General features: G+C 35.1%; 3 protein-coding genes and 1 long non-coding RNA gene across 7 annotated transcripts; 2 read left to right on the top strand and 2 right to left on the bottom strand.

The window, feature by feature from the left end:
- The first annotated feature begins 699 nt into the window (after positions 1–699).
- Positions 700–1,449, top strand: LOC147920750 (uncharacterized). Its single transcript, XR_015590496.1, has 2 exons — positions 700–821; positions 893–1,449. It is a non-coding gene; the product is annotated as an uncharacterized LOC147920750 (long non-coding RNA).
- Positions 1,450–5,891: 4,442 nt separating this feature from the next.
- LOC104766697 (uncharacterized) lies at positions 5,892–7,493 on the bottom strand. 4 transcript variants are annotated; one of them, XR_764100.3, is made up of 4 exons: positions 7,199–7,477; positions 6,878–7,039; positions 6,606–6,671; positions 5,892–6,142 (listed from the first exon to the last, which is right to left on the bottom strand). XR_764100.3 is itself a non-coding variant. In XM_010490635.3 (4 exons), exons 1-3 carry the CDS (start codon positions 7,342–7,344, stop codon positions 6,652–6,654), a joined length of 285 nt encoding a protein of 94 aa, XP_010488937.1. In that variant the 5' UTR covers positions 7,345–7,486; the 3' UTR covers positions 5,892–6,142; positions 6,606–6,651. The 4 variants fall into 4 exon arrangements, 3 of the variants coding, with proteins under 3 accessions (XP_010488937.1, XP_010488939.1, XP_010488936.1); XM_010490635.3 differs by having other exon boundaries at positions 6,921–7,039; positions 7,199–7,486; XM_010490637.3 differs by lacking the exon at positions 6,606–6,671 and having other exon boundaries at positions 6,921–7,039; positions 7,199–7,493.
- Positions 7,494–8,665: 1,172 nt separating this feature from the next.
- Positions 8,666–10,788, bottom strand: LOC104766698 (uncharacterized). Its single transcript, XM_010490638.3, has one exon. The coding sequence runs from the start codon at positions 10,451–10,453 to the stop codon at positions 8,867–8,869; it is 1,587 nt and encodes a 528-aa protein (XP_010488940.2). The 5' UTR covers positions 10,454–10,788; the 3' UTR covers positions 8,666–8,866.
- Positions 10,789–22,619: 11,831 nt separating this feature from the next.
- LOC147920749 (uncharacterized) lies at positions 22,620–25,708 on the top strand. Its single transcript, XM_087501212.1, has 7 exons — positions 22,620–22,695; positions 23,167–23,537; positions 23,609–23,833; positions 23,909–24,001; positions 24,119–24,203; positions 24,350–24,855; positions 25,331–25,708. The coding sequence occupies exons 1-7, from the start codon at positions 22,620–22,622 to the stop codon at positions 25,706–25,708; spliced, it is 1,734 nt and encodes a 577-aa protein (XP_087357338.1).
- The last annotated feature ends 996 nt before the right edge of the window (positions 25,709–26,704 follow it).

The raw sequence follows: 26,704 nt of genomic DNA, 5'->3' as shown, positions 1-26,704 counted from the left end.
AATGGTAAACTTACATTTTACGAACTCTTTAATATAAATTATATTACTGATTTTTGCAGTTTTATTTTAGGAAGGGAAGTTTAAAGTACTTTGTACTATCTACCATATCGACATTGAGTTTGGCTGGTACTACTTATATGTGTGAAGTGTAAGGGAACATGCTTCTCATACCAAAAAAGGAGAACGAAATCATCACCAAAAACAAAAAGAGTCTTTTTGAGTGCAAGACTTGCAACCAAGATGTTTCAAAGGTTATATGTAGGTAATTAGGTTCACTTCTTCATATTTGGTCTTTTTTTTAAATAGTTATTCCATGAATTTGAAAAAAACATTATTTGTTTATGCGTGCATATTGTATTTTAGGTACAAACTGGTTATGGATGTCATGGATAGCACTGGTGAGTCGAAGTTTATTATCTTTGGCACCAATTTTATCAAGGTAGTTAACCAAACTTTACTAGATGTTTTAGGAGGACAGTATGATGAGGTAATACATCTAATTACCTATTTATAGTATACTACAAATAGAAACGTTTGCATTCTTGGTTTTCAATAGTAAGTAATAATGATTTATATATTTTCTATATATATATTAAAATGTACAGATTCAAGATCCTACCATTATGCCTACACCTTTGCAAGCATTGGTAGGAAAAACTTTTCTATTTTTTGCTTCTATAGAAACCCCTAAAATTGTAGTGGCCAAAGACACTTACAAAGTGTCGTACATAGAGATGGATGATAATACTACATAAGTTGACAATATTGAAGAGTCTGAGTGTCAGGCTGATCTTAGGGATATTATATCTACTGAAATTCAGGTAATTAATTCATACTTAAATTTCTGACTTTGAATGGTCATTACAATAATTATCGAAATTTGATTTTGTAGAACCAAGATTCTTTGTCGAATGAGAATGACATTGGTACATCTATTCAATGACATTGGTACATCTATTCCAACACCTTATTCAAAATGGAAAGAAGATTGTAATGAAGATGCTACAGCACTGCCGTCAATTTTGAAAAAGATGTGCCTACCATCAATTAAAGAAGCCATAGAAGAGGCTATTGAAATGTTTCCTACCAATGCTGGCAAAGAGCATCCCCTCCTTCCTTTCCTGAAATCTTTTCAATGGCTCCTTTGATTGATGGTAGGCACATCAAGCACATCGAGCTCGGGATTAAATATATATGCCCAGAAAAAATCGAGTCTTTCTGGCTCAGCCAGTTCGGACAATAAGGTTTTTAAAGTTTAGCCCGATCGGGCTCGGACATGTCCGAAAAACCCTTAAACAAATATCTTTATACTTTTTTGGTAACATTTTTATTTGGTTGGAATATTTGATTAATTATGTATTGTAAATAAAGTTTAAAACTCTAATCCTAGTTTTCATATATAATTAAAAACCTTACTTATTACTTTTAAAATCTTTGTCTATGATTTTTTATATGATTTCTATATTGTTTTATTTGATTCAAGTATAAAAATTATTTAGTTTTAAACTTTTCTTTTAAATTAGGTTGATTTTAGTGAATATTGATGACTTATCTGAATTTTGATAGATTCGTTTTATAATGCACCTTTAAACATTGTTTTTAAGACATGTTAAAGATTTATAAGCTTGATTCTTCCCGTAAGAAAGCTCGGGAAAACCTGAAAAAGCCTTATAACCCTATTAATGTCGGCCGAGCTTTAAAATATAGGCTTAAAAATATTTCGGGCCAAACTGGACTCAAATAAATGTGGACTTTGCGGGTTTCAGGCCGAACAAGCTCGATTTTCACCCCTAATTTGTATACATCACTAAAACAAATCTCATATTTTCTGGATCATATTGTTAGAATTAAATTAAAAAAAAATATTGTTATTTTATTAATCCAGATAAAATAAAGATATTTTATCTGGAAAAAAGTAAAGATATCAAAAACATGTATAAATATTATCTTAAACAGTGTGTACTCTCTCTTGTAAACAGTGAGCTTTCGACAAGCTAATACAGATTGAGCTTTCGCGATTCCAAGAGTTGTATATAATAGTATTAGTATTATACTAGCATAAGATAATATATATACATGTTTAAAATTGTGCAAGGCAAAATAGTTAACGGAGGAAAACCAAAATCGTTAACTCTTGAAAATTCCTTCAATTTACATGTTCACATATAACAACACGATTCAAATACATATCTGTATTTTATTGTAGTTTTGTTTTCTAATGAATATATGTATATTAGCAGTCCATATATTTCAGATTGAGGTCAACGTTTTAGTTATTAGAGCCGGAGGTTTCCTGTTGGCTTTAAAGCATGTTGCCGTTATAAAAAAACTCAACATTACGTTAACATGTAAACAGTTTTGTAGGTGGAAAGATTGATTAAGAACATCTAATTAATGAATCATTATATATTAATGATATTAAGCAAATAAACAAAATATTATTGGTGCAGACAGGAGAAACTAAAGAAAGGAACCGTCACACCGCCATAAGATATTCGGAAGATTTGGAGCTCGTGGACTTCGAATCACGTGCGAGCTTCCCTTTCCTCTCCCTTTCCTCTTCGTCTTGTTTCTGTATTTTTCTTCACCATTTCATTCTTATTTCCATTTTTAAAGTTGCTTATTCTTTAGTCTTAGTTGCAACGGAAATGTATTAAATTCTAGTTTTCTGAAAGGCTTTTTTTCGTCTTCGATAACTCATATAGGCAAGGTTAATTAGGGTAATTATACTTTTAATCTAGCAAGAAATGCATCTAATACTCCTATGAAAGAATCACAAACAGTTTTGCTAAATATCACATTTCATTCATCAAACCATTTCAAGAAATTAAAATAATAATCACACAAGATCATCATTTAGGATTCATATATTTTGTTATTTATCTTTAAGAAGTTCAAATATTAGTTATGCATTTACCAATATATATATGTATATTAGTTATGCGTAAAGATTCATTTGGAGTGAGTCATCTTGAGATTCAGCTTAATGATTTTATCAAAGACTGAATATTGTAGGAAATGTTTACATGACGCTTGAGCAAATATATAATACGCCTACTAAAAAAACTATGATATGTTTGATAATATATTGATATTAATGTTTTTTTGGTAGAAAAGAAAAATCCTAAAGCAAAGAAAAAAATAGCTGTGAAAAATACAAAGAAGCCATTGATAAGATGACATGCAGGACCAAACTGAAAATAATAATAATCAAATAAAAATAAAATATAAATTAATGGAAAGGAATAAAACAATGTGGTAGAAGAGAATAGAGGTGGCGTGTGGTGTGGCAGAACTTGTTCCCAGTTAAGAAGTCGTTGCTCCTTGTTTCGTAGGAATTGAGCTTCCCACAAATCTATCCTCTTCCATATAAATTTCAAATTAACCTACATATTTTAATTTTGACATATATATACGAACATGTATATGTGATAATTTTGATATACACTATTATGTAACGATATAAATAATATGTTGAAACTAAAATAACAAGTTTATGCCCACAATCTTGGAAACCTATATTATCGACCTAATAATTCAACTATGGATCATTTATTTTTAATGTATTGTCATGTCTTATATTATTATCTACCTCTATCTTTTTACATTTTCTAATTGTTTTGCCACTTATGTAACACTAGTTATAATTTACATATTCAATAAACCAAGATTGAAATGGATTTAGAAATTGAGATGCTTCTCTTTAATATATAAACAATAAACAATCAATCATATGATTATATCTTTAGTTGACCGTATGGGGATTAACGTAGTTAGAGTTAGATTACAGGTAACCAAACTGAAAAAAAAATATATGAAAACAAAAATCATTAACAAGAATCTGAGGGAAGTTTCTGTTATATTTCGTTTGCATGTGCAAGTATAAAATAGCAATTGAATGTTTTTTTAGTATAATGTAGGAAAAAATAATAATGTTCCGATAAAATGAACAATCACACGAAAACAATTTTGTACGCAACCAGTTTCCGTACTCATCCAAGTCTACGTACAACCAGGCATCGATTCACACAAGAAAAAGAAAAAAAAAGTACACCAAAGCATTGTAGTCTTTAAGAAAAGGATGTTTGGCTTATTATATCGTTAACACTCCTGTTTATCTTCTTGGTTGTTCTTGCAACACTCCTGTTTCTTTGATTATCAATTCATGAGTTAAAAAAAAAAAAAAAAAAAAGCATTGTAGTCTTTAAGAAAATGAATATATATGCTTCACTTGGCATATTAAAATTTAATGGTCCAATTTAATATTAGCACGTAATTATTGGGATGATTAATTATTACACCTCCCCTAATCATTCAAAGCTGTTTATGTTCTTTGACCAATTGTAGTTGGTTTGGCGAACATATACTATTAAACTTTTCTATTATTTCATTACAACCATTGGAGGATATCTATATATACATTTTTTGAGACATTTAGCAAATAAATTCTGGAGTTGGAATCTTTTGACAGTGATGTCATTAGCATTAAATATTTTTGATTTATAATTTAACATTTATTAAATTATAAAAGGTTTCCAATTTTTGTAAACAATTATTCTCCCCATAATCGAAACTTTTCAAAAAAATCGGGACCACTACTTTTACATTAAATACTAATTTGGTAATTAAATATATAAATATGACATTCCCTAAACTTGAAAAAAAAAATCTCCCTAATCAAAGTAATAATAAGTGATTCCTAACATATTCCTTAATAAACCTGATTACACAGATTTTTTTCTCTAACAAGATTTTACCGCGGGTCAAATTTTTCATAAAATAGAATTTTACTTTCTTTTTGTTTGTTATATTTAGTTAAGTGGATTGTTTATTATTTGTATAAATAATAAAATACATAATAAGTAATTTATAAGATATTATCTGATTAAGACATAATTTTGCTAATGATTTAATTGTTTTACAGAATTTAGTAAAATTACCTTGATTTGGTATGTCTAATATTCTAGTTTTATAGTGTTGACCAAATAATTAAATGACGATTTAACCCGTATTTTAATATCAAATTAATAATATTTAAATTTATAATAATGTTAATTCAAACCCGTCAAGTCTTATAAACCCGTCCCGCCATATAACTATATTATATAAGCAATGATTGTAAGATTTTAATTGATAAAGGAAAATAGCAATGAAGTGGAGATATTATAAGGATAATAGCAATAACGATACTGTAATGTTTCATTTTTCACTATTTGGTTTTCTAAATACATATTGTTTATGGATTTCAAAATAGTACACGTAATAATATCATTCCGCATATATAAAAGAAAATTGGTGATTATGGGTATAACCAATGATAAAACTAAATATATATAAAACAAATAAATACAACTTAATTTTTATATATTTAAATTTAATAAATATAGTTCCGCAGTATATCGCGGGTGAATATCTAGTATCTTTTTATGTTGGTGAAAACTATAGGAGAATATTATTGAGATAATAAATCGTTTACTCCGTCTCATCTTAAATTATGTTTTACAAAAGAAAAAAAAATTGTTTCACAGAACAGTGTTTAAACTTTGAATGCAAAAGTATTAGGGGAGTTGTCTACCTATCTAGTCTTGTTTATGAAACATTGTGCTTGAGCATTGTTATGAATCTGAGGTTTCAACTGATTAGTTAAGTGTATTTTTACTTTTCGCAAGCAAGCCAATGCATCTTTTATAGGCATCCGTATGAACAACCTATGCAAGCATACGTTTCAAGCTTGTTTGAAGGAACAAGTACACTTCTTGGAGAGTGCAGTACAACAGGAATCTCCAGATCTACGCTTATGTTTCCAACTCCCGGAAGTAAGTGTATGTGGCAAATTGCAGCAAGATTATAGTTCGAGACTGGAAAAAAATGATGAGTCGGGAACAACATTGTTTTAGTTCTGACCAATCCACTTATTAATGCTGGCTGATATGCATTTTTTCTAAAACAAAAAAAATTGTGCCAAGCAAACGAAAAGCTCTACAGCTAATAATCCACACATTGTGGAACTAAAGCTTCTAAAAAAGAGTAACACAACAACTAAGTTTCATTTCTGAGGTAACCCCACGTTTTTCGATATCACATCCCTTCAAAGTACTGATGCACGCACTGTGACATGCCACTCTTTTGTCTCTTCAAGTACCTGTCTCAAATTGCAACAAAATTTACTAATCAGTATAAGAACCTGAAGGGGAGATTCATTGAGCTTAATGGCCAACATTCCTAACAATCAATTCTTCTTTACCGTCATTGTGTATCACATATCACTTAACATTCTTTGTATGATAACCAGGAGATAACTCAAAGGGAGCCGAATGAAACAAAACACAAAAGGTTGTATAAACCGTATTCTGTGCGTGTATCAAAAGCAACAAGTGTGCATCTTTATTATGCAAAGCCATAGACTGTCTCTGCACAATGTCTTTTAGCTTCATGAATATGCAAAAAAAGCTTTAAATCAGAAAATCAAACTGAGTGTTTAAATGAACAAGATGTTTGTTATTCAGTGCTAAACAACCTTTTGCTTTTCTCTATCACGCTAACACAATGCTAAAGGAAACAGAGTCTAATCTTAAACAGGAGAAGAATTGACAAAAAAAACCTACAAATGCAGCAGTACTCTCTTGTCCGCAACTGTAAAATCCAAGTGCATCACCCATCTTTTCCAATTCCTATCAAATCCCAAAACCCAAAATTGTTCTTTACAAATCAAGAAGGAACAACCAAAACCACTTAATCCTACTCAAACAAAGAAACAATAACAACACCCCAACGCGCTAAGAAACTCCACAGTGAAGTTACAAGAAACAAATCCATAAAAAACAGACTTATCTCCCCAAGTTATCCTAAACAATCCTAAGTAAAGTAAAACACTCACAAAGAGGACTACTAGCGATCCGGACAAGTGCGTTGGAAGGTACCGTTAGACAGCTCGCAGAAAGCCCTCAAATTAACATTAAGGTGAGATGTGAGTTGAGAAGCAGCCACAACACTGTACAGAGGCAAGAACGACTGTGTACAACCAAGTGCTCCTAGATTCCTGAATATACATATTCACAAAACAACAAAAAGCAAAAGATTGAACATTTCGAAATCGAGATACGAAAAAATCTTCAATTTCATGAAATCTATAAATGGGTTTTGATTAGATTATACTGAAATTGATCAAAAGACGATGATGGAGATATAGGAGACAAACCTGGAAGGTGATGAAAAGGTGAAGCGACGGGAGGATGGAGGAGGACGGAGACGGGGGAGCGCCCTCGACGGAGAACGGAGAGACGGTGATCTAGCGGTGGCGGAGACGAAAGAGCGAGCAGCGGATCCTGCACTGCGCCAAGCCATTTGTTCTACTACTGTGCTGCAAGGAGAAGTGAAGAGAGAAAGAGAGAGCAAGCGGAGAGGTTTTTGCTAGGGTTTACGGTGAAATGAATAGTGTGATACTCTCTCGATGAGTTTTGGTTTGTACGGATGTTATGTGTGGTGTGCACCGTAGCTGATAATTTACACCATATGGTAATTTGGTAAGCCCAATCCATTGGGCTTAGAATTGAATTGAATTGAATCTTTGTAAAATCTTGAGTTAGGCTAGCTTGCGGAGTCAAACAATTTGTCATATGCATTTTTTGCTCATAAACTTCAACACAACCGTTGGTTCATAAAAAAAAAAATAAATAAGAATAACCTTCAATACAACAATGTACTTTTTCATTTTCAACCTTGGTAAAATTCAAATTTTATACTCAACATTACCTATAAACTAACATTGACCTAGTCGATTTAAATCAACTACTCCCTCCCTTTTATAATATTGGATGTTTTAGAGGTTTTTCTTTGTTTCGTAATATAGGAGTGGATCTAGTGCCTAGCGAGAAAATCGGAGATTAATCAGGAACTAGTTTTAGGGTTATTTTATTAAATTAATAATAAAATAAAAATATATAGTATTAAATATATGTATAGTTCTGTTTATGCTAAAATAAATATATCATATAAAATATAAAACTATAGTATTGTCTTTAGAATTACGGTAAATGCATAAAACATAATTTTAAAAGAAAATTTATGATTTTCATTAAAAGTTTGTACATTATTTATTGTAAAACATCATAAACTCTTAATTTAAATATCTTTTTGGCAAACTCTTAATTTAAATATCTAAATAACAAAAAAATACATATTTGATTTATATTTGGATCTAAAAATAATCATTATATACAAAATTAAGCGGGAAATAATCAGATTATACAAGTTATAATCAAATTAGACATGTATAATTAGATAATCGATGTTTGGCGGGGATTAATCATTAATCCAGACAAAAAAATGAGCCTAACGATTTGCGGGAAGTAATCAGTACTAGGCGGAGATTTGTAAAAGAGTGGTTGGATTTATGTATACATGATGAACGGTGTTTCTCGTTTTGAATTTATGTATGAATTATAGTCAAAACAACGTCGTATTATAGCGATTAACTCAATTTTGATTTTGTATAATGTTTAATAATTCAGAGATAAAATTCAGACTTTACGATTCAAATTCAAAATACATTGTATTGAAATTTAGATATATATATATATATATATATATATGATAAAATGTTTGTGTTGATGTTGACCATTTTCCGTGCCGGAATAACCCTTACGTTCAGTACTACAAACATCAATAGATTGTGACCATTTATTTATTTCTGAAGCTATATAAGTATCTGCATCTGTAAATTTAGACAATGATACTACAACATCTATATGTATCTTAAGAACTAAAATATATACAAGAACTAATATATTTACAAACACATATACCAATTTATGACCGACACGAAATTGCTTATGTACCTATATTTTTCTCTTATTTGCGACACTAGTTAATTAGAAGTGGGAAGCAAAGGCAAATCAACCTCATCACACCACTCCACACATCTAGTCTCATAAAACGAAGTGTTTAACTTGTTTGGCCAATAAGTTAGCCAAATTTTACCACCCATTCTCCATTTCAACACACTTCCTTCCATCTCTCTCCCAACTCTCCACTCAACTTCATCTCCATACTCATCCCTTCCAAACACCATCCCTCCACTCTTCGTAAACACATTCTTTAAACCCTCTTGGTTCCGATTCGGCTTCACCGTTGTCACTTCTTGGCCGCTCTCTCTATCGTACAATACCGCGTCGAAAACAGCAGCGTTTCCTTCGCTATCCTGCTCGATTTTCCAATCTTTAACCTTCCTCTTTGTAGACATTCTTGCTCTTGCCTTCACTCTCGGAGCCACTTTCCCTTTTCCGAAGTTCCCCTTTAAAACCCTCGTCACCTCGACTTCTCTCTCCTCATTCTTGGTCGACCGCCCTAGGCTTAGTCCAGAGACGTGGCTCGACCCGATTTCTGGCCCGAGCCAAACCCGTACCCGCGACGGAAAGTATCTCTCCTCCGAGTAACAGTCTGCTATCTTATTCTCCAGACCAACTCCTCCGTTCTGAAACCCTAGCTTCGACATGTGGATGCGTATGTTGTCCACACGTGCGTTCACTTTAATGTAGTTCTCATGGAACTTAACGGAGTATTCGAACTGTACGAGTATTTCAGCTTGTTGGTGCGACAAAGCGTAACGTAGGACAGCTTCTTTGGGCTCTACGAAGGGAAACTTGACGATCTTGTTCTGAATCTGGTTAGAGCTATTATTTGTGACGTTCATTGACAAGATTGGGAAATAGCCTTTCAAGATCCAAAGCCCATGAGCTTCTGTTGCATAAGAAAATCCCAAAGAAGGATGTGAGGGCATGAGGCTGCTGCTGAACTGTTTCAACCCGAGATTCCCAAGTCCCACCTCCTTGGAGATCATCCATTTGGACAAGGCGTAAGAAGCAGCACGTACGATGCACAGCTCGGCGTCTACACCGAGGGAGACCAGAAACGTTCGTAACACAGGTGCTTGTTGACACGTTAGTGCGTTCACGTGTGGACCTAGTAAGTTTTGGAAGAAGAAAGAGCCTACTTCACTAGGCGCGTCGAAAACACACAGCCAAAAGAGGCGCACGAGGAGGATGAGGTTAAATACGGATGAGAAGGATTCAGGGGAGTGAGAGTCCATGACCCAGCTAACCGGACCTGGCTTGATCTCAAGTAGCTCAGACTTTGTGCGCGCACCATCACGTGTGGTAGGAGAATGGGAGATTAGTTCTCGAAGAACCTGGAGAACCAAAGGGAGGAACGGTTTCTCCGACGACAAGAGACATGTGTCGGAGACCCATATGGTCGACGTTTTAACGCGGTCAAAACCCTCTACTATGACTTTGAAGGTGAGAGAGTGAGATTCTGGTTCAGAACCAGAATCCCATTCCGCTCTAAGTTTGATGGAACGTGTCAAATCGCCTGCCAGCTGAAACACTGCGTGAGAATCAGACTCGAAGAACTCGGGAGATTCTGGAAGCTCGCATATCCACGACCATGGGTCCATTATATTTTTCTTGGACTTAGATTATTTTTCTAATGAAAATGTGTGTTTTAGTAGAAAGGGGAAGAGGACGATAAAATTCTTTTAGCGAGAAACGGAGATGGAGAATTTTATAGAGAGATCATGTGGTGGAGGAGATACCATGAAAGTAGACTAAACTAATCAAGTAGACCCTTCAACGAAGCCATCACGGATTCTATGAGGATCGCATCATATTAAAATAAATATGTGGCTTTACAATATCCTCATTAATGATTCCCTCTTGTTTTCTTGTTTGGATATTTGGCTTATAAAGAACCACGACCACTCTTATTTTGCATGGAGGAGGTCAAGAAAGGGGACGTGGAGTTTTAACGTTTTCTCACTTGTGGTATAGCTACGAGTTGCATGGATTGGAGCGCGAATACGTACATTCATTTTTAGATCACATAAAAGATTAACTGGATACAAATTAATCAAGTATAGATACACATATATTTGATTGAAAATGACAGTGCATGTTAGAATTTTTCCTTGATAACATACTAAACATAGGAAAACTGCCAAATGGCAGTTTAGTGACGTATTTCGTTGGTTATTTTAGCATGGAATATACATTTAAACTGACGGATTCGAATCATTTTAATATTATCGAGTTACAACCGATTCTATAGGTAATCACAATTATATTCCGTTAGTAATTAATGTCAATTATCAAAAACTTATTAAAGACAAAAACTACTTTATCAAAACATGCCAACAATATATATGTATGTGTATGTCTTGAAACTTAATTAACAAACCAACGACCCTTCATATCATTAGTGGTGCAAAGATATATCTATAGGCAAACAACAATTCGGATGTTAGTAGGTAAGATTGTAGACAATAGATTGTAGACAATATATTTACCAACAATATATTTAATGAGAGGTCTCTATCCTCCTTAATATTGTCTCTGTTTTGTAAGCTCAATGGGTTCACACTTCATACCTCGAGTCATTTGTGTTGTTCTCTTAATCCTTGTAATGATTGTTGTAATTATAGTAATTAATATCACTACTTTAACAAAAAAAAAAAAAGATAGAACATAAACTATCAATAAATTTACCATTGAAATATGTATTGTGAGACATTAAAATGCAATTGAAATTAGCAAAAAATTTCATTAATGATTTTATAATATCTTCGTTATTTGACAGTTGACTCACTTGTTTTCTCGTTCGGATTATAGGCTGGTTAATAAAAAAACCACGACCACTCTTATTTTGCATGGAGGAGGTCAAGGAGTTTTAACGTTTTCTTGCTTGTAGTTGTAGTATAGCCACGTCTTGTATGAACGGAATCTACTACTAACATTCATTTTCGATTATTAAAAAAAAAACATTCATTTCGATTACAGAAAAGAGTGAATATACAAAATAACATATTGCTATATATTATTGGAACAATAGTGGCAAAAATTTATTATAGTGCCATACTCCCTCCATTTTTTATAGATTGAGAAAAAAAAAGAAAAAAAGAATAACATAATCCGCATTGTGCATGGTTAGGATTATAATCATTTGGATTTTAATCAATACTTTCCCCGTTTTTTATTAAGATTATGTTTGAGTTTTTTTTTCCTGATTTGAAGAGATTGACGGGCGAGGAATCAATAATATATCATATTAAATTAATATATATCATATTAAATATTGTTGGTAAAAAGAAAAGAATAAAAACGTTGATTAAATAGAAAAATACTATTCGATGAGTTTTATTTATAGAAATTTGTTGGTAAAATTGTTTCTAAATTACGAAATATATTATTTTATCTTTATTCAGATTTATTTATTTTATTGTAAAAATAAAAGTATTTAAATTACCAACACTATTCATTTAATACACTACTAAATACCCTGTCTTAAATTCAATAAAAAATTATTCATATAATCCAAATATTGCCTTTCATATGCACAGTTTTTTTTTTTTTTTTTTTTTTGAAATTTCCTTTACCCCTAAACAATGTTTAAGAAAGCGCTAGGCGTTAACTAGGCGGTGATCCAACGCCTAGCGCCTAGAACGCCTAGCGCCTAGAACGCCTAATCGGAATCTAGGCGTTTTTAGGCGGTTTAGGCGTTTACACTATAAACTAATATATATCTTATCTTATATACATAATTATACAAAATATGTAAAACAATAATAAAAATATTAAATCAAAAACAAAACAATATATAAAAACATTATTTCAATTTATTTTAAACAACAAATTAAACATTTATAATTATGCTTATAGAAAATAAACCTTATAAATTTTATATTTATGAAATTAAAATATTAAAAATACACTAAAATGATGATACTACAATTTTAAGCAGTCAAAGCGGTTGTTTAGGCGGTGTTATAGCGCCTAGCGCCTAGACGGGGCAGATGCGAACGCCTAGAACGCTTTTTCGAACACTGCCCCTAAATAGCGTAAAATTCAACTATCAAAACTAAGCCTACCAATATTTGAAAATTGAGAGTGATATTATGAAATAACATTGTTGTCATATTCCGATGAATAAGTCACCGAAAAGCGTAATCTTTATTGTTGTTACACTTTTCAAAACAAAAAGCAAAACATGTTCATTTGACACATGATGGATAAACCAACAATATGTAATTTAAATTATTATTTTTTTACATTTATGTAAAAAATATAAATTTTAAGTAACCATTTTAGCATCATCAAGTCCTATATGGTGACTACAATAATTCCTAAAGCAATAGTCTATTGTTTCTCATATAATACTTATTTGAAACCATTTTGCTATATGAATCCAAGTCTTCTTAAGTTTAAATTTGGATTTTCATTGTTTTCTATTATTTGTTCAACGTGTATAATTCAACAAAAACAATTTAGTTATTTAAACCAGAGATACTTTCCTTAAGTCATCCTGTCTCTGCGTGTAACAATAAGAAGCTCAAACGTGCATTCATGCCCCCATGATACATTCTTATGTGTTGTTTTGAAATCAGTATCAACCTAAATTTGGAAATATGTCTTTTTTTTTCATATTTGTCATCGATAATATCCATTTGCTCTTTTTCAATTCCTAAACATTTGATTATGCAAGAATACATAGGAAAATTTTCAAATGCCACCTAAAAATACGAAATAGGTACCATAAAAAAATACAGGTTGTAGATTCATTTTAGGCAACTTAGGTTTTTCATGTCCATATTAAGTACACATTGGAAAATCACAATTAACACCTATCTTCTCCAAATTTGTCATGACCAAATATATCATTTTAAATTAATATATGTACCATAGTTTCAAGGGACACTTAAGCTTTCATGTGTGAGCTTGAAGCGATTATATATCTGGTCTATAAACCTCCATATGGTTTTCATTACGGACTACATAGTAGACTTATATTACAGTATTTTTATTTGATTTTGTCAGAGTCATCCTTATGAATTTGCCTTTTAAGTACTACTAATCGAAATATCCGAATGAAAGAGATAAAGGATCGATGATTGTATTAATGGCCATATTTCATTATCTAGTTACCAGTCAATTGAGTGATAGTCAAAGTGGGATAATAATAAAATCATTTGCATTTTGCTGGTCTCACGCTATTGGCCAGTATCGAGGGATTATTCCAATCTGTTATTGAATATCTAGAACAAACTTTTTTACTCATTATTTTTTTAGAACAATAGTATATTCGAAATTAATAATTTTCATCCATACAACGAGACACTTACCTTCATTAAAGTACAATATCTTGCCTTTCAATTTCATGTGAAGCAAACAAAAATTTCTTGTCACTAATTATAATCTTTTTACGTTTAACACCAGTTAAGGTTAATTCAATTTGGTTTAATTAATTTCGTTCGTTTGAGATGCCACATCATCATCTGTTGATGAAATTAATTTTTGTCTAAATGACGTCATAAGTTCATATTAACACTTTAAATTAAATAGCTGTTTTTTCTAGTTTTTTTTTAATTATTTTAAATTTCAATAATTACAAATAAAGAAGAAAACAAAATGATGATAAACATAATTTCCTAAATAGTGTGGGTATTATTTGAATTTTTTGTTAAACGTAGAGGTTCAGAGTCATTTTCCTGTACTTATAAGTATTTTTTTTTTTTTTGTGATTTGACTAATTGAAGATTTTAATATTTTATTAATATCATAAATTTAGGTTGAAGATGTAACTTTTCAAAAAAATTCAAACTAGAGGAGAAAATTGATACACAGGTTCAGAGAGAAGGGTTGATTGCTAACGAAAAAAAGAGAAGAAATTACTTAGAAAAAAAAGAAGAAAACCCAATTTAATCTTCCATTCGAGACTTCTCAAGATGATATAGGGTGATATATCATGGTTTTTAGGTGTTTTTAGCTATGATATAAATTTTATTTATAGAGTTTTTTTGATATTTTTAGAGTCTTTTGAGTTTTTATAAGATTTAGCATGAATGGGAGCATAATGGAACTAAATAGGATGATTTGGAGCATAATCAAACATTGAGGCTGAAACTGTGAAGTTAGGAGACGAATTCAGAGGATGCATCGACCGATGCAACTTATGGAATCGATCGATGTAGAGCCAAAGAAGAAATCGGAAGTTTTCCCACAAGTTTTGAAGATTTACAAAGCTGCCCCAAAGTTTTCCATATTTGCATCATTAGTTCCCATTCGTGTTTTAGGAATATATATAGGATTTTTATGGTCATTGTTTAGACCTCAGCTTTATTTTTCCCTGCAACTTTTGAGAGAAAAATCCCTGAGAGATTTAGAGAGGTTTTGGAGAGAAGAATCAAGACTCCTTCCAGAGAAGATTCAGAACTCCTTTTCTACCTCTTTTAATCTTTTAATGCAATTTATTCAGAATATGATTTGTGTTTCATTGATTATGTCTCAGTAGATCTGCTTGTTAGGTTTAGGGTTTCTCATTAAGGATTTTATGGATTGTTAGATTGATTAATTGTTTGGATTCATTATCTTTCTTGTTCTTCACCATAGGTTGTTCTTAATGCTAGATCTTTGATTAGTTATCTGGATTTAGATCTTAGGATTATTAATTGATATGAGAATATAATTAATTTTCCTGACATAAACCTTTGGTGAGCAAAAGTACTTCTTGCAAAGAGATTTGATTTAGTAATTTTGTGAACTTATCTAAACTTGATTTTATTGCTGGTTTTTAACTTGAATTTTGTAAAGAGATTAGGATTTTCGGATTTTAAAACTTAGATAATATTTGCAGTGAGAACTGATTTATTTTACAATTTTGTTTAGAGTTCAAGAACGGTGCTTAATTATTGAATCTTGTTTGCTTAATTAATTGATCTGATTTTCCATGATTTCCTGAGAATTTTCCTAGACCTAGCGTTTAATCCTTCTGAATTTTACAACTCTTTTATTTTCTGTTTAATCTTGCAATTTAAATTAATATTTTTGTTTAGCATAATTAAAAGATTATTAAATCAATTGTGTGATCTAGAGTCCTTGTGGATACGATCCCTAAGTACTACAATTGATCTCTTAATTTGAGAGAGTAGCTCAGGGTTAAATTTGAGCATATCAAATTTTGGCGCCCTTGCCGGGGACTCTTTTGATTCACCATTAGATTAAAGTCTTTGATTTTGTCTAAATTTTTCTTTTCTTATTTTACTCACACGCTTTTGTTTCTTTTCTCTTGTGTGTTTAAGGTACATGCCTAAGCCTAGCACCAGGAAAAATCCTACTGGTCCGGTTGTTAAGCTTACAAACCAAGCGTTAGGACAACTAGAGCGTGATAACACAAAAGCAGCCAAGTCAGTGAAGATGGTCAAAACACTCATATTGAGACCTGATGAGGCTGGAGTTTTGAGGGATCAAGAGGGCAATGTGTACAACGAACAAGGCCAAAAACTTGATGCTGAAGGATGGGTCATTCAGGAAGAACTCATCGTTGCGGATGAGAATGCACGTGGCGTCGAGCGACGCAACGATGACATCAATCGACGCAACCAAGAAGGCATCGACCGACGCAATGCCAGAAACGGTGTGGATTTGGATGGTAACAATCAGCAGAACCTTCAGCCTAGACGGAATAACAATGGAGAGCTTGCCAAGACTCTTGCGGATATCAACAGACCAGAATTGTTCTATGAGAACCGCTCCGCAATTGTCCCTCCTCCATTTCCAAGGAATGATTTTGAGTTGAAGCCTGCCTACTTTGCTCTTGTCGGCCAAAGACCATTCCAGAACTTGCCACATGAGAAACCTCTAAACCACATTGAGCATATTTAGGATATAGTCACAAGCATTAAGGCTAATGGAGTCACAGAGGACTATCTCTACTGCAAGCTCTTCCCCTACTCTCTTGCTGGGGAAGCTTCTCATTGGCTAAGGCAACTCAAACCAGGATCTCTGAAGACCTGGCATGACATCAAGGTAGCATTCCTCAACTACTTCTATGATGATGCGATGTCAGATGAGCTGAGGATTAAGCTCTCCACCTTTAGACAAGGACCAGCTGAATCTTACAAAGCTGCTTGGGTGAGGTTCAAAGCATACCAGAGAGACTGTCTGCATCATGGGTTCTCAGAAGTGCAATTGATTAGTATCTTCTTCAGTGGTATTGATTGGAGGTATCAGATGGCTTTGGATGCTGCTAGTGATGGGAACTTCAAGACAAGGTACCTGGATGAAGCTGAACAGTTGATAGAAAGGCTAGCCTCAAGCAATAGCACCAAGAATGTGGACCTAGAGCGGAAAAGAGCACATGAAGGCAATGGTTCAAATCAGTTTGCTGCGGTGAATGCTAAGTTGGATACAGTGCACAATTTTCTTGTATGAAAGAAATCTGTCCATTTTGCTAAGATGTTGAGACTTTTGAGACAAAGTCATAGATTATAGAAGATGTCAACTATGTGTATGGAGCTAGGTATCAAAATCAGAGATTTGGTCAGAAAAATTCATTCTCAGGAAATCCAAACAGCAATTTCACAAGGAACTATGAATCTTCTTCTTACCAACCCCTCCCCCCCCCCCCACCCAATTCAGAGAGCAAGATGGAATCAATGATTGAGCAGATTCTTCAAGGTTAACAGAAGTTAACAGTAGACTTCAATGAAAAGATGGATTCTGTTTACACTGAGCTGACTGGGAAGTTTGATGCATTAAACACTCATGTCAAGAAGCTGGTAAATCAAGTAATTCAGACTGCTGGGTCTGTTAAAAGACAAGAAGAAATTCTTTCTCGAAGAATGGAGAAGGATCCAAGGCATGCTTGCAATGCAATTCTGGTGAATGAAGGAGAAAACCATGATACGACGAAAGTAGAACCAGCATCAACCGATACATACCAGCATCGATCGATGCAACTACCATCTAGCATCGATTGATGCATCACCATTGTCGATCGACACCCCCAGAGAACAGTTTCGGTTTCAGTTCCAGTTCCACCATCTGATTCAGAGCAAGCTTATAAACCGAAGGTTCCTTTTCCTAAGCCAAGAAGGTCCAAACAGGAGATTGAAGAAGCTAGATGCAAAGCTATGATGGAAAAGGTGATGATAGAGATGCCTTTGATTGATGCAGTCAAGTTTTCTCCTAGTATTAAGCGGTATGTAAAGAGGATGGTCACCAATGGTTTGAGTCCTGAAGAATGAGCTTTGCTAACCAAGGATGTCAGCTCAATTCTGTTGAAGCAGCCTCCACAGAGAAAGAAAGAAAAGAAGCAGCAAGTGGTTGTTTCTAAGGAAGTGAGTGCAGTAATTCAGTGCAAGACTGCTGAGAAGTTACCAGATCCTGGAAGCTTTGTACTTGATTGTTCTATCTCTGCAGAACGGTTTTCTCACTCTCTATGCGATCTCGGTTCTAGTATTAACCTGATGCCACATTCTGTTGTTGTGAGACTTGGGATGACAGATTTCAAGCCAACTATGATATCTCTTATCTTAGTTGATCGGTCCAGAAGGATTCCTGAAAGTGTCTTAGAAGATATTCCAATCAAGATTGGAGGTTGCATGATTCCCACTAACTTTGTGGTGCTAAAATATGACCAAGAGCCTAATGATCCTCTCATCTTAGGACACTCTTTCTTGGCTTCAGCTGGTGCCATCATTGATGTTAAGAAGGGACACATAGCCTTGAATGTAGATGATTTGGTTATGAACTTTGAGATGGATAAGCTGGGACGGGTTCCCACTATTGATGGTCAGACATTTTCTGTGGAGGTTGTTTCTGATGACAATCCGATCATAGAGCTTCATGAAGACATTATTGTTAAGTATGTAAAAGAGATGGAGACTGTCGAGGAAGTGAGTAAGCAAGCTGTTAAGCTTGAAGACTGGAGTGGAGATCATCTAATCAGTACTAGAGACCATGATGAGGTTCTGATCCATGACAAGTTGCTGGTAGATGATGTTTTTGTAATGGAAACACGGATTGCTGAGGAAAGTTGCAGAATCGCCGAAAAACGAGTTGCAGGCTTAACATCGAACGATGCAGCTGTTGCATCGATCGACACACCTCCACGAAAACGTTCGGATTTGTCTAAAACCGAAGATTCTCGAGTTGATTCCTTAGCTGCAAGTCCTACACCAGTTGTTAAGCTGAAATCTCACCATTCCACAGTCAAGAACCCACAGGTAAGGCCAAGGTATGCATCTTCTTCTCCCAAACCTTCTCCATTCATCAATAAGAATTTCAAAGGTACAAAAATTGTTTTGCAGTTAACCAAGCCACGAGACTATCGTAGAACGCTTGTTTCTTCTGTTGATGATTTTGTAGGACATAAAAGAAAGCCACCCATACCTCAGTCCCGCCCTGGTCCTGTTCCTCATATCCTTGGTAGACCTCATGCACCTAAAGCTTATACACCCCCTTGGATGAAGAGGACATTTTCTCGGAAGAATTCATTGCCTTGTTCCGATCCACCAGATGCCTGAGATCTGACATCGTCAAGCGAATGACTGAAAACAAGCGCTTAGTGGGAGGCAACCCACTGATATTTTTTTCTTTTCCACTTTGAGTCATTTTTATTTTTGCTTTGAGTCAGTTTGAATTTGTATTGAATTATGAACTTCTATCTATCATGTTGCATTTAATCTTGTGTTTGAGTGATTCTTAGCAGTGCTAACATCCAAAGAATGAGAGGAACACAAATTAATCGCAGCTACTCAGGAGTAATGTTCGAACTCTCGGCATATGCAGAGTGCATTGACCGACACACCATCAGCATCGGTCGACACAGAACATCTGGTTTGGTAACACGATTTTGTTCACAATTTCAATACTTATTCGTTTTAGTTTATTTTTCTTTGCCAATCTCTTACTTGATAACACTGGGGACAATGTTGTTTAAGTCTGGGGGAGGCAGTTAGTAACTATGTTTTTGTATTTGAGCGTCAGACTAAAAAAAATTGTTTTATTGAGTCAAAATTTTTGTTAGTAACTATGATTTTTCTTTTTTAGTGTACTGCCTTGGTTGATTAATGCTGCAGATTGAATCCAGAATCCGACTAATAAAAAATCCAATGGCTGACCAGTAAACCAGTGACATCCGAATTTCCAACAGAATCCATAAAAGCCTGAGGTAATTTCTGCGCTTTTCTTTTTAACTCATCAAGGAGATTGATGTTCATAGAGCTTGACTCCTTGTTCATACATGACAAGTAAGATTTCAGAAAAGAAAAAATGGTACTCCTCTCCCTTATTTAAAGTTTGAAATATTTTTCCTGAGAGCTTTGTTAAAAAAAAAAAAAAAAAGAGAATAAAAGATGAAATGATTTTGATCAGTTTAGAGAGGTAGGTAAATTACCAGTGACCTCATTATTCTACTCTTGGGTCAAATGATCACACAAAGCTTGGAAGCGAGGGGTCGGTAAATTACCGATGACCCCATTATTCGCCTACAACTTTGAGAAAAAGAAAGAAGAAGATAAAAAAAAAAAAAAAAAAAACAAAGCAAAGCTCTAAGGAAGATTAAATAGAATAAGTCTGGGGGAGAGAAAGAGTACCACATGTGGTAAAAGATATGTCTTGCTTGTTATGGTATAGTACGGGAATGAGACTCACCGATGAAGGCTTAATGGAGGAAGTAGTGAAATTTGGTTTGAATTTGGGATGCTCTGAAAGTCAACGGAGAAGTACATGGTGGTTCGATTTGGATTTATCTGCTAAGCATATGGATTATGGTTTGGATGATCATGACATTACTTTAAAAAGAAAATGAGTTCCTGCGTTTTCAAACCTCTTTCACAGGTCTAAGTTTATGTTTTGTTTGAGGGCAAGCAAAGGCTAAGTATGGGGCAGTTGATATATCATGGTTTTTAGGTGTTTTTAGCCATGATATAAGTTATATTTATAGAGTCTTTTTGGTATTTTTAAAGTCTTTTGAGTCTTTATAGGATTTAGCATGGATGGGAGCATAATGGAGCTAAATAGGATGATTTGGAGCATAATCAAACATTGAGGCTGAAACTGTGAAGTTAGGAGACGAATTCAGAGGATGCATCGACCGATGCAACTTATGGAATCGATCAATGCAGAGCCAAAGAAGAAATCGGAAGTTTTCCCACAAGTTTTGAAGATTTACAAAGCTGCCCCAAAGTTTTCCATATTTGCATCATTAGTTCCCATTCGTGTTTTAGGAATATATATAGGATTTTTATGGTCATTGTTTAGACCTCAGCTTTATTTTTCCCTGCAACTTTTGAGAGAAAAATCCCTGAGAGATTTAGAGAGGTTTTGGAGAGAAGAATCAAGACTCCTTCCAGAGAAGATTCAGAACTCCTTTTCTACCTCTTTTAATCTTTTAATGCAATTTATTCAGAATATGATTTGTGTTTCATTGATTATGTCTCAGTAGATCTGTTTGTTAGGTTTAGGGTTTCTCATTAAGGATTTTATGGATTGTTAGATTGATTAATTGTTTGGATTCATTATCTTTCTTGTTCTTCACCATAGGTTGTTCTTAATGCTAGATCTTTGATTAGTCATCTGGATTTAGATCTTAGGATTATTAATTGATATGAGAATATAATTAATTTTCCTGACATAAACCTTTGGTGAGCAAAAGTACTTCTTGCAAAGAGATTTGATTTGGTAATTTTGTGAACTTATCTAAACTTGATTTTATTGCTGGTTTTTAACTTGAATTTTGTAAAGAGATTAGGATTTTCGGATTTTAAAACTTAGATAATAATTGGAGTGAGAACTGATTTATTTTACAATTTTGTTTAGAGTTCAAGAACGGTGCTTAATTATTGAATCCTGCTTGCTTAATTAATTGATCTGATTTTCCATGATTTTCTGAGAATTTTCCTATACCTAGCGTTTAATCCTTCTGAATTTTACAACTCTTTTATTTTCTGTTTAATCTTGCAATTTAAATTAATATTTTGGTTTAGCATAATTAAAAGATTACTAAATCTATTGTGTGATCTAGAGTCCTTGTGGATATGATCCTTAAGTACTATAATTGATCTCTTAATTTGAGAGAGTAGCTGAGGGTTAAATCTGAGCATATGAAAAGGAATCTGGAGCTGGTACGTATACGAGTTGGATGATGGACTAAGAGAGAGCACGTGCGATTTACCAGCTGGAAGGATAACGGAAGGAAGTGTCAACGTTACTGGAAGGGAAGGAACGGTTTAACACTGTTTGTCGACCGTTTGTCGCCTATCTATAAAAGCATATGTTAGCTCATTTTTCTTATTCAGCAAGATATTTTTCCTAAATTTTGTAAACCCACAAACTTGTATTCCTCATCGTCTTTGTGGGAGGATCTCTGCTGGAGACTCTTGCAAGAAGAGAAGATGAATCTGCGTTTGTTCTGAACGTTGTTTCATTATTATCAATCAAGTGTTACTCTGTTTTCTCCTCTGTTTGTGTTATTACGATCTATTCTTGTTGATCTGGTTTATCGTTATGACTAGTATCAGAGCTACTCTTTCCTCGGAAACGATGGCATGAACACGATCTCAGGTGAACAAACACGAACCAAACGGTGACGACACCATGGTGGTGGAGTATGAAGCGGACGAGCCAGAAGAGATGAAGAACTTGCTCGATCGCACTCAGGCGTTGGAGTTCGCGATTGCAGAACAAAACCGGAAATTGGATCAAAGCCTTGCTGAAATGTTTCAGATAATCAAGATGATTCCGGCGTAACAAGCTCCTTAGGGGTCGAAACCTCATGGGAAGAGCCCTATGGCGGTCTCAACGACACCAGACTCGTTCGGTGATAGTCATGAGCAACAGCGAGGCAATGGTTTCCATGGTCAAGGTCACTATCCGGGGGTTATGAGGTTGTGAAAAGTAAATTTCCCTCGGTTTGACGGTGAGAGTTTTTCTAGTTTCCTCAGTAAAGTGGAGGATTACTTTGTCTTATATTTCACTCCTAATGACTCTAAGGTACGTATGGCGGCGATGCACTTTGACAGTCATGCGGCTGTATGGCACCAAGCCTTGGTACAAACGCCTCTAGGAAGAAGTTTATTGCATGATTGGAGTTCTTATAAGATGTTGTTGAGGGAACGTTTTGCTGATGTATTAGAGGACCCCATTGCAGAGCTCAAACAACTACAGGAGACTGAGGGAATAGTAGATTACCACCAAAATTTTGATTTGATTCGGACGAGAGTTATACTCTCAGAAGAATACTTGGAGAGTGCTTATCTTGCAAGTCTTAGGGTGGATATGCAGATGCATATCAGGATGTTTCAACCACAGTCAGTGCGTTAATGCCTGGTTCTAGGCCGTCTCTATGAGAAAGCTCATCCAAGGCAAAAGGGAGTGACGTTTGGGGGTTCCAACACTAAGTCAATCAACAGTGGTGGTGCTTCATCCAGTGCTAAATCTTACTCACAAAACCGAAAGGATGTATCTCAGGAACAAACCAATCACACACCTCAAAAGCCTACTAGGAGGTTTTTATCTCAGGAAGAGATGAGTTTGCGCATGGCTAAAGGGTTGTGTTTTATTTGCGATGAAAAGTACACCCCTGATCATTACCATAAGCATAAGAAGACTCAAGTTTTTATGATTGAGGTAGAGGAAGATGAATGTACGGAGGGTGAGGAAGTAATCAACCTTGATGATGAAGTTGATGAGAAGAATATGCCGCAGGTATCAATCAGTGCAGTAGCAGGAATCTATGACTATCGTACACTAAAGGTACGTGGACTACAAAAAAAAAGGTGTTGTTCATCTTGTTGGATGTTGGTTCCACACAAAATTTCATGGATCCTCGTACAACAAAGCGGTTGGGAGTTCTAGTACATACGACTGGGGTAGCAAGAGTAGCAATAGCAAATGGTAGCAGGTTGAGTTTGCAAGGGAAGGTTTCTGACTTTAAATGGGACTTTCAAGGTACATCATTCCAGGATGACTTTATGCTTATTCCTTTGAGTGGTTGTGATATGGTACTTGGTGTGCAATGGTTGACACCATTAGGAGATACGATTTGGAATTTGTAGAAGTTGGAGATGGGTTTCTAGTGGAACAAGAAGAAAGTTTTGCTTCATGGCATCAAACCAGGATCTGTTCGAACTGTGAAGACTAACAAGTTTAATAAGTTTGATGAAGAAGAGGTGCAAATATCAATGATATGTGCTCAAGAAATAACTCAACAAGAAGAAATGATTGTGTGTGTTGTGGAGATTAGTCACAGAACTAACGAACAGAACTCTGCAGTTTTCTAACTCAAGAGTGAGTTCACTGACATTTTCACTGAACTTACGGAGCTACCACCTTTCAGGGCAAACCACAACCATAAGATTGTTCCTAAGAAGGGTAGTGACCCTATAAACCAATGACCTTATCATTATGCAATCCACTAGAAGAACGAAACTGATAAAATGGTCGAAGAGCTGCTCTCTGCAGGTACAATTCATATTAGCTCTAGTCCATTCTCGTCTCCGGTGGTACTGGTTAAAAAGAAAGATGGTACTTGGAGGCTCTGTGTGGATTACAGAAGATTAAATATGATGACTGTGAAGAATCGGTTTCCTATTCCCTCATTGAGGACCTCATGGATGAACTAGGCGGTTCTACAGTGTTTTCAAAGATCGATTTGCGAGCAGGATATCATCAAGTACGTATGGAGCCAGAGGACATTCACAACACAGCGTTTAAAACTCATAGTGGGAATTTTGAGTACTTAGTAATGCCTTTTGGCCTTACTAATGCCCCTGCTACTTTTCAAGGTCTGATGAATGCGGTTTTCAAGCAGTTCCTGCGGAAGTTTGTGTTGATCTTTTTCGATGATATATTGGTATACAGTTCAAGTGTGGAGGATCACCTTTTTCATTTACAACAGGTTTTTCAAACAATGAGGGCTAACTGTTTGTTTGCTAAAGAAAGTAAGTGTGAGTTCGCTACTACACGAGTGGAGTATCTTGGACATTACATCACAGAGGAGGGTGTGTCTACAGATCCTAACAAGGTAAAGGCGGTGTTGGAGTGGCCTGTTCCAACTAATTTGAAGCAGCTTCGTGGATTTTTGGGGCTGGCTGGCTATTACAGGCGGTTTGTAAAAAAAATTTGGGACAACAGCTCGGCCTTTAACGCTCTTAACAAAGAAGGATTCCTTTGTATGGAAAGATGATGCATTGACAGCCTTTACCAACTTGAAGGAAGCATTGTGTTAGACTCCTTTCCTAGCTCTTCCTCTGTTTGATAAACCCTTTCTGGTCGAAACATATGCTAGTACGCATGGCATTGGTGCAGTTTTGATGCAGGATGGTCATCCGTTGCAATTTATCAGTCGACATTTGAAAAGAAAACAGTTACACTTATCCATTTATGAGAAAGAGTTGTTGGCGGTGGTGTTTGCGGTTTAAAAGTGGCGCCATTACCTGCTTCCCAATCACTTTGTTATAAAGACTGATCAGCGAAGCTTGAAGTATCTCTTGGAACAGCGTTTAAACACTCCTATACAGCAGCAGTGGTTCCCTAAATTGCTGGAATTCGATTATAAAATACAATACCGCCAAGGAAAGGAGAACGTTGCTGCATATGCACGGTCATGGGTTGAGGGTGATGAGATTTTGCATACGGCTATGTCTTTCTTGGATAGTGACCTTCTTAAAGAAATCCAAGCTCATTATGTTATTGATGCAAAGCTTAAGCAGGTCATCACTGCTCTGACTAACAATCCTGCAGCTAAAAAACATTATTCTTTGGTCCAATCTGTATTAAGGAGGAAGTCAAAGATAGTAGTACATCGGGATCCTGCAGTGAAGAATTCCATTTTGCAATGGATGCATGGTTCTGGTACGGGGGACACTCAGGCGTGATGCAACTTACCAAAAGGTACGTGGTTTGTTCTATTTGAAAGGGATGGCCGGGGATATTCAGAACTATATCCGCAGTTGTAGTGTGTGCCAACAGTGTAATTACGACACTTCTGCTTATCCTGGTTTGTTGCAACCTCTCCCGATTCCTAAGACCATCTGGACAGATTTATCTATGGACTTTATTGATGGTCTTCCGGTATCTTATGGTAAATCGGTGATATTTGTAGTGGTGGATAGGTTGACGAAGGCAGCCCATTTTATGGCAATGGCTCACCCCTACACAGCTGTTTCATGGGCTCAGGTGTTTCTTGACATTGTTTTTAAGCTTCACGGGTGCCCGATGTCGATTGTGAGTGATAGGGATACTGTGTATGTTAGTAACTTCTGGCAAGAGCTCTTTTCCTTACAAGGGGTTGATTTAAAGTTCTTTAGCGCTTACCATCCTCAGAGTGACGGTCAAACCGAAGTGGTTAATCGTTGTGTGGAGACTTACTTTCGTTGCATGTGCAGCGACCGTCCTCAGTTGTGGAGTAATTTGTTACCATTGGCTGAGTATTGGTATAATACGACATTTCACATTGCTACTCAAATGAGTCCTTTTGAAGCTGTGTACGGACAGGCTCCACCTATTCACTTACTGTATTTGCCAAGGGAGTCTAAAGTAGTTGTGGTAGCAAGGAGCTTACAAGAACGTGAAAGTATGTTGCTAGTTCTGAAATTCCATCTTCTGAGAGCTCAGCATAGGATGAAGCAGTTTGCTGATAAGCATCGTTTAGAGTGCAGTTTGGAGCTAGGAGGCTTTGTCTTTGTGAAGTTGCAGCCATACCAACAAGGATCAGTGGTATTGCGTTCTAACCAGAAGTTGGCTCCAAAGTATTATGGACCATATAAGGTCATTGATCGTTGTGGTAAGGTCGCCTACAAACTACTGCTTCCGGAGGGTTCTCTTATTCATCCCGTTTTCCATGTCTCGCAACTTAAACCAGTGGTTGGTAT

Source organism: Camelina sativa, chromosome 19, assembly GCF_030686135.1.
Source record: "Camelina sativa cultivar CO46 ecotype springtype chromosome 19, ASM3068613v1".
In the NCBI taxonomy this organism is placed as follows: Eukaryota; Viridiplantae; Streptophyta; class Magnoliopsida; order Brassicales; family Brassicaceae; genus Camelina; species Camelina sativa.
This window is presented reverse-complemented; position numbering and strand designations above follow the sequence as displayed.

Excerpts from the sequence above, each read along its gene's own strand:
- LOC104766697 (XM_010490634.3), bottom strand. The coding sequence starts at position 7,344 with ATGGCTTGGCGCAGTGCAGGATCCGCTGCTCGCTCTTTCGTCTCCGCC. Across the intron at positions 7,040-7,198 it reads ACCTTTTCATCACCTTCCAG|GAATCTAGGAGCACTTGGTT; the intron begins GTTTGTCTCCTA and ends ATGTATATTCAG.
- LOC104766698 (XM_010490638.3), bottom strand. The coding sequence starts at position 10,453 with ATGGACCCATGGTCGTGGATATGCGAGCTTCCAGAATCTCCCGAGTTC.
- LOC147920749 (XM_087501212.1), top strand. The coding sequence starts at position 22,620 with ATGGCGGTCTCAACGACACCAGACTCGTTCGGTGATAGTCATGAGCAA. Across the intron at positions 23,834-23,908 it reads CTTTGAGTGGTTGTGATATG|TGGAACAAGAAGAAAGTTTT; the intron begins GTACTTGGTGTG and ends ATGGGTTTCTAG. Across the intron at positions 24,204-24,349 it reads TAAGATTGTTCCTAAGAAGG|AAAGATGGTACTTGGAGGCT; the intron begins GTAGTGACCCTA and ends CTGGTTAAAAAG.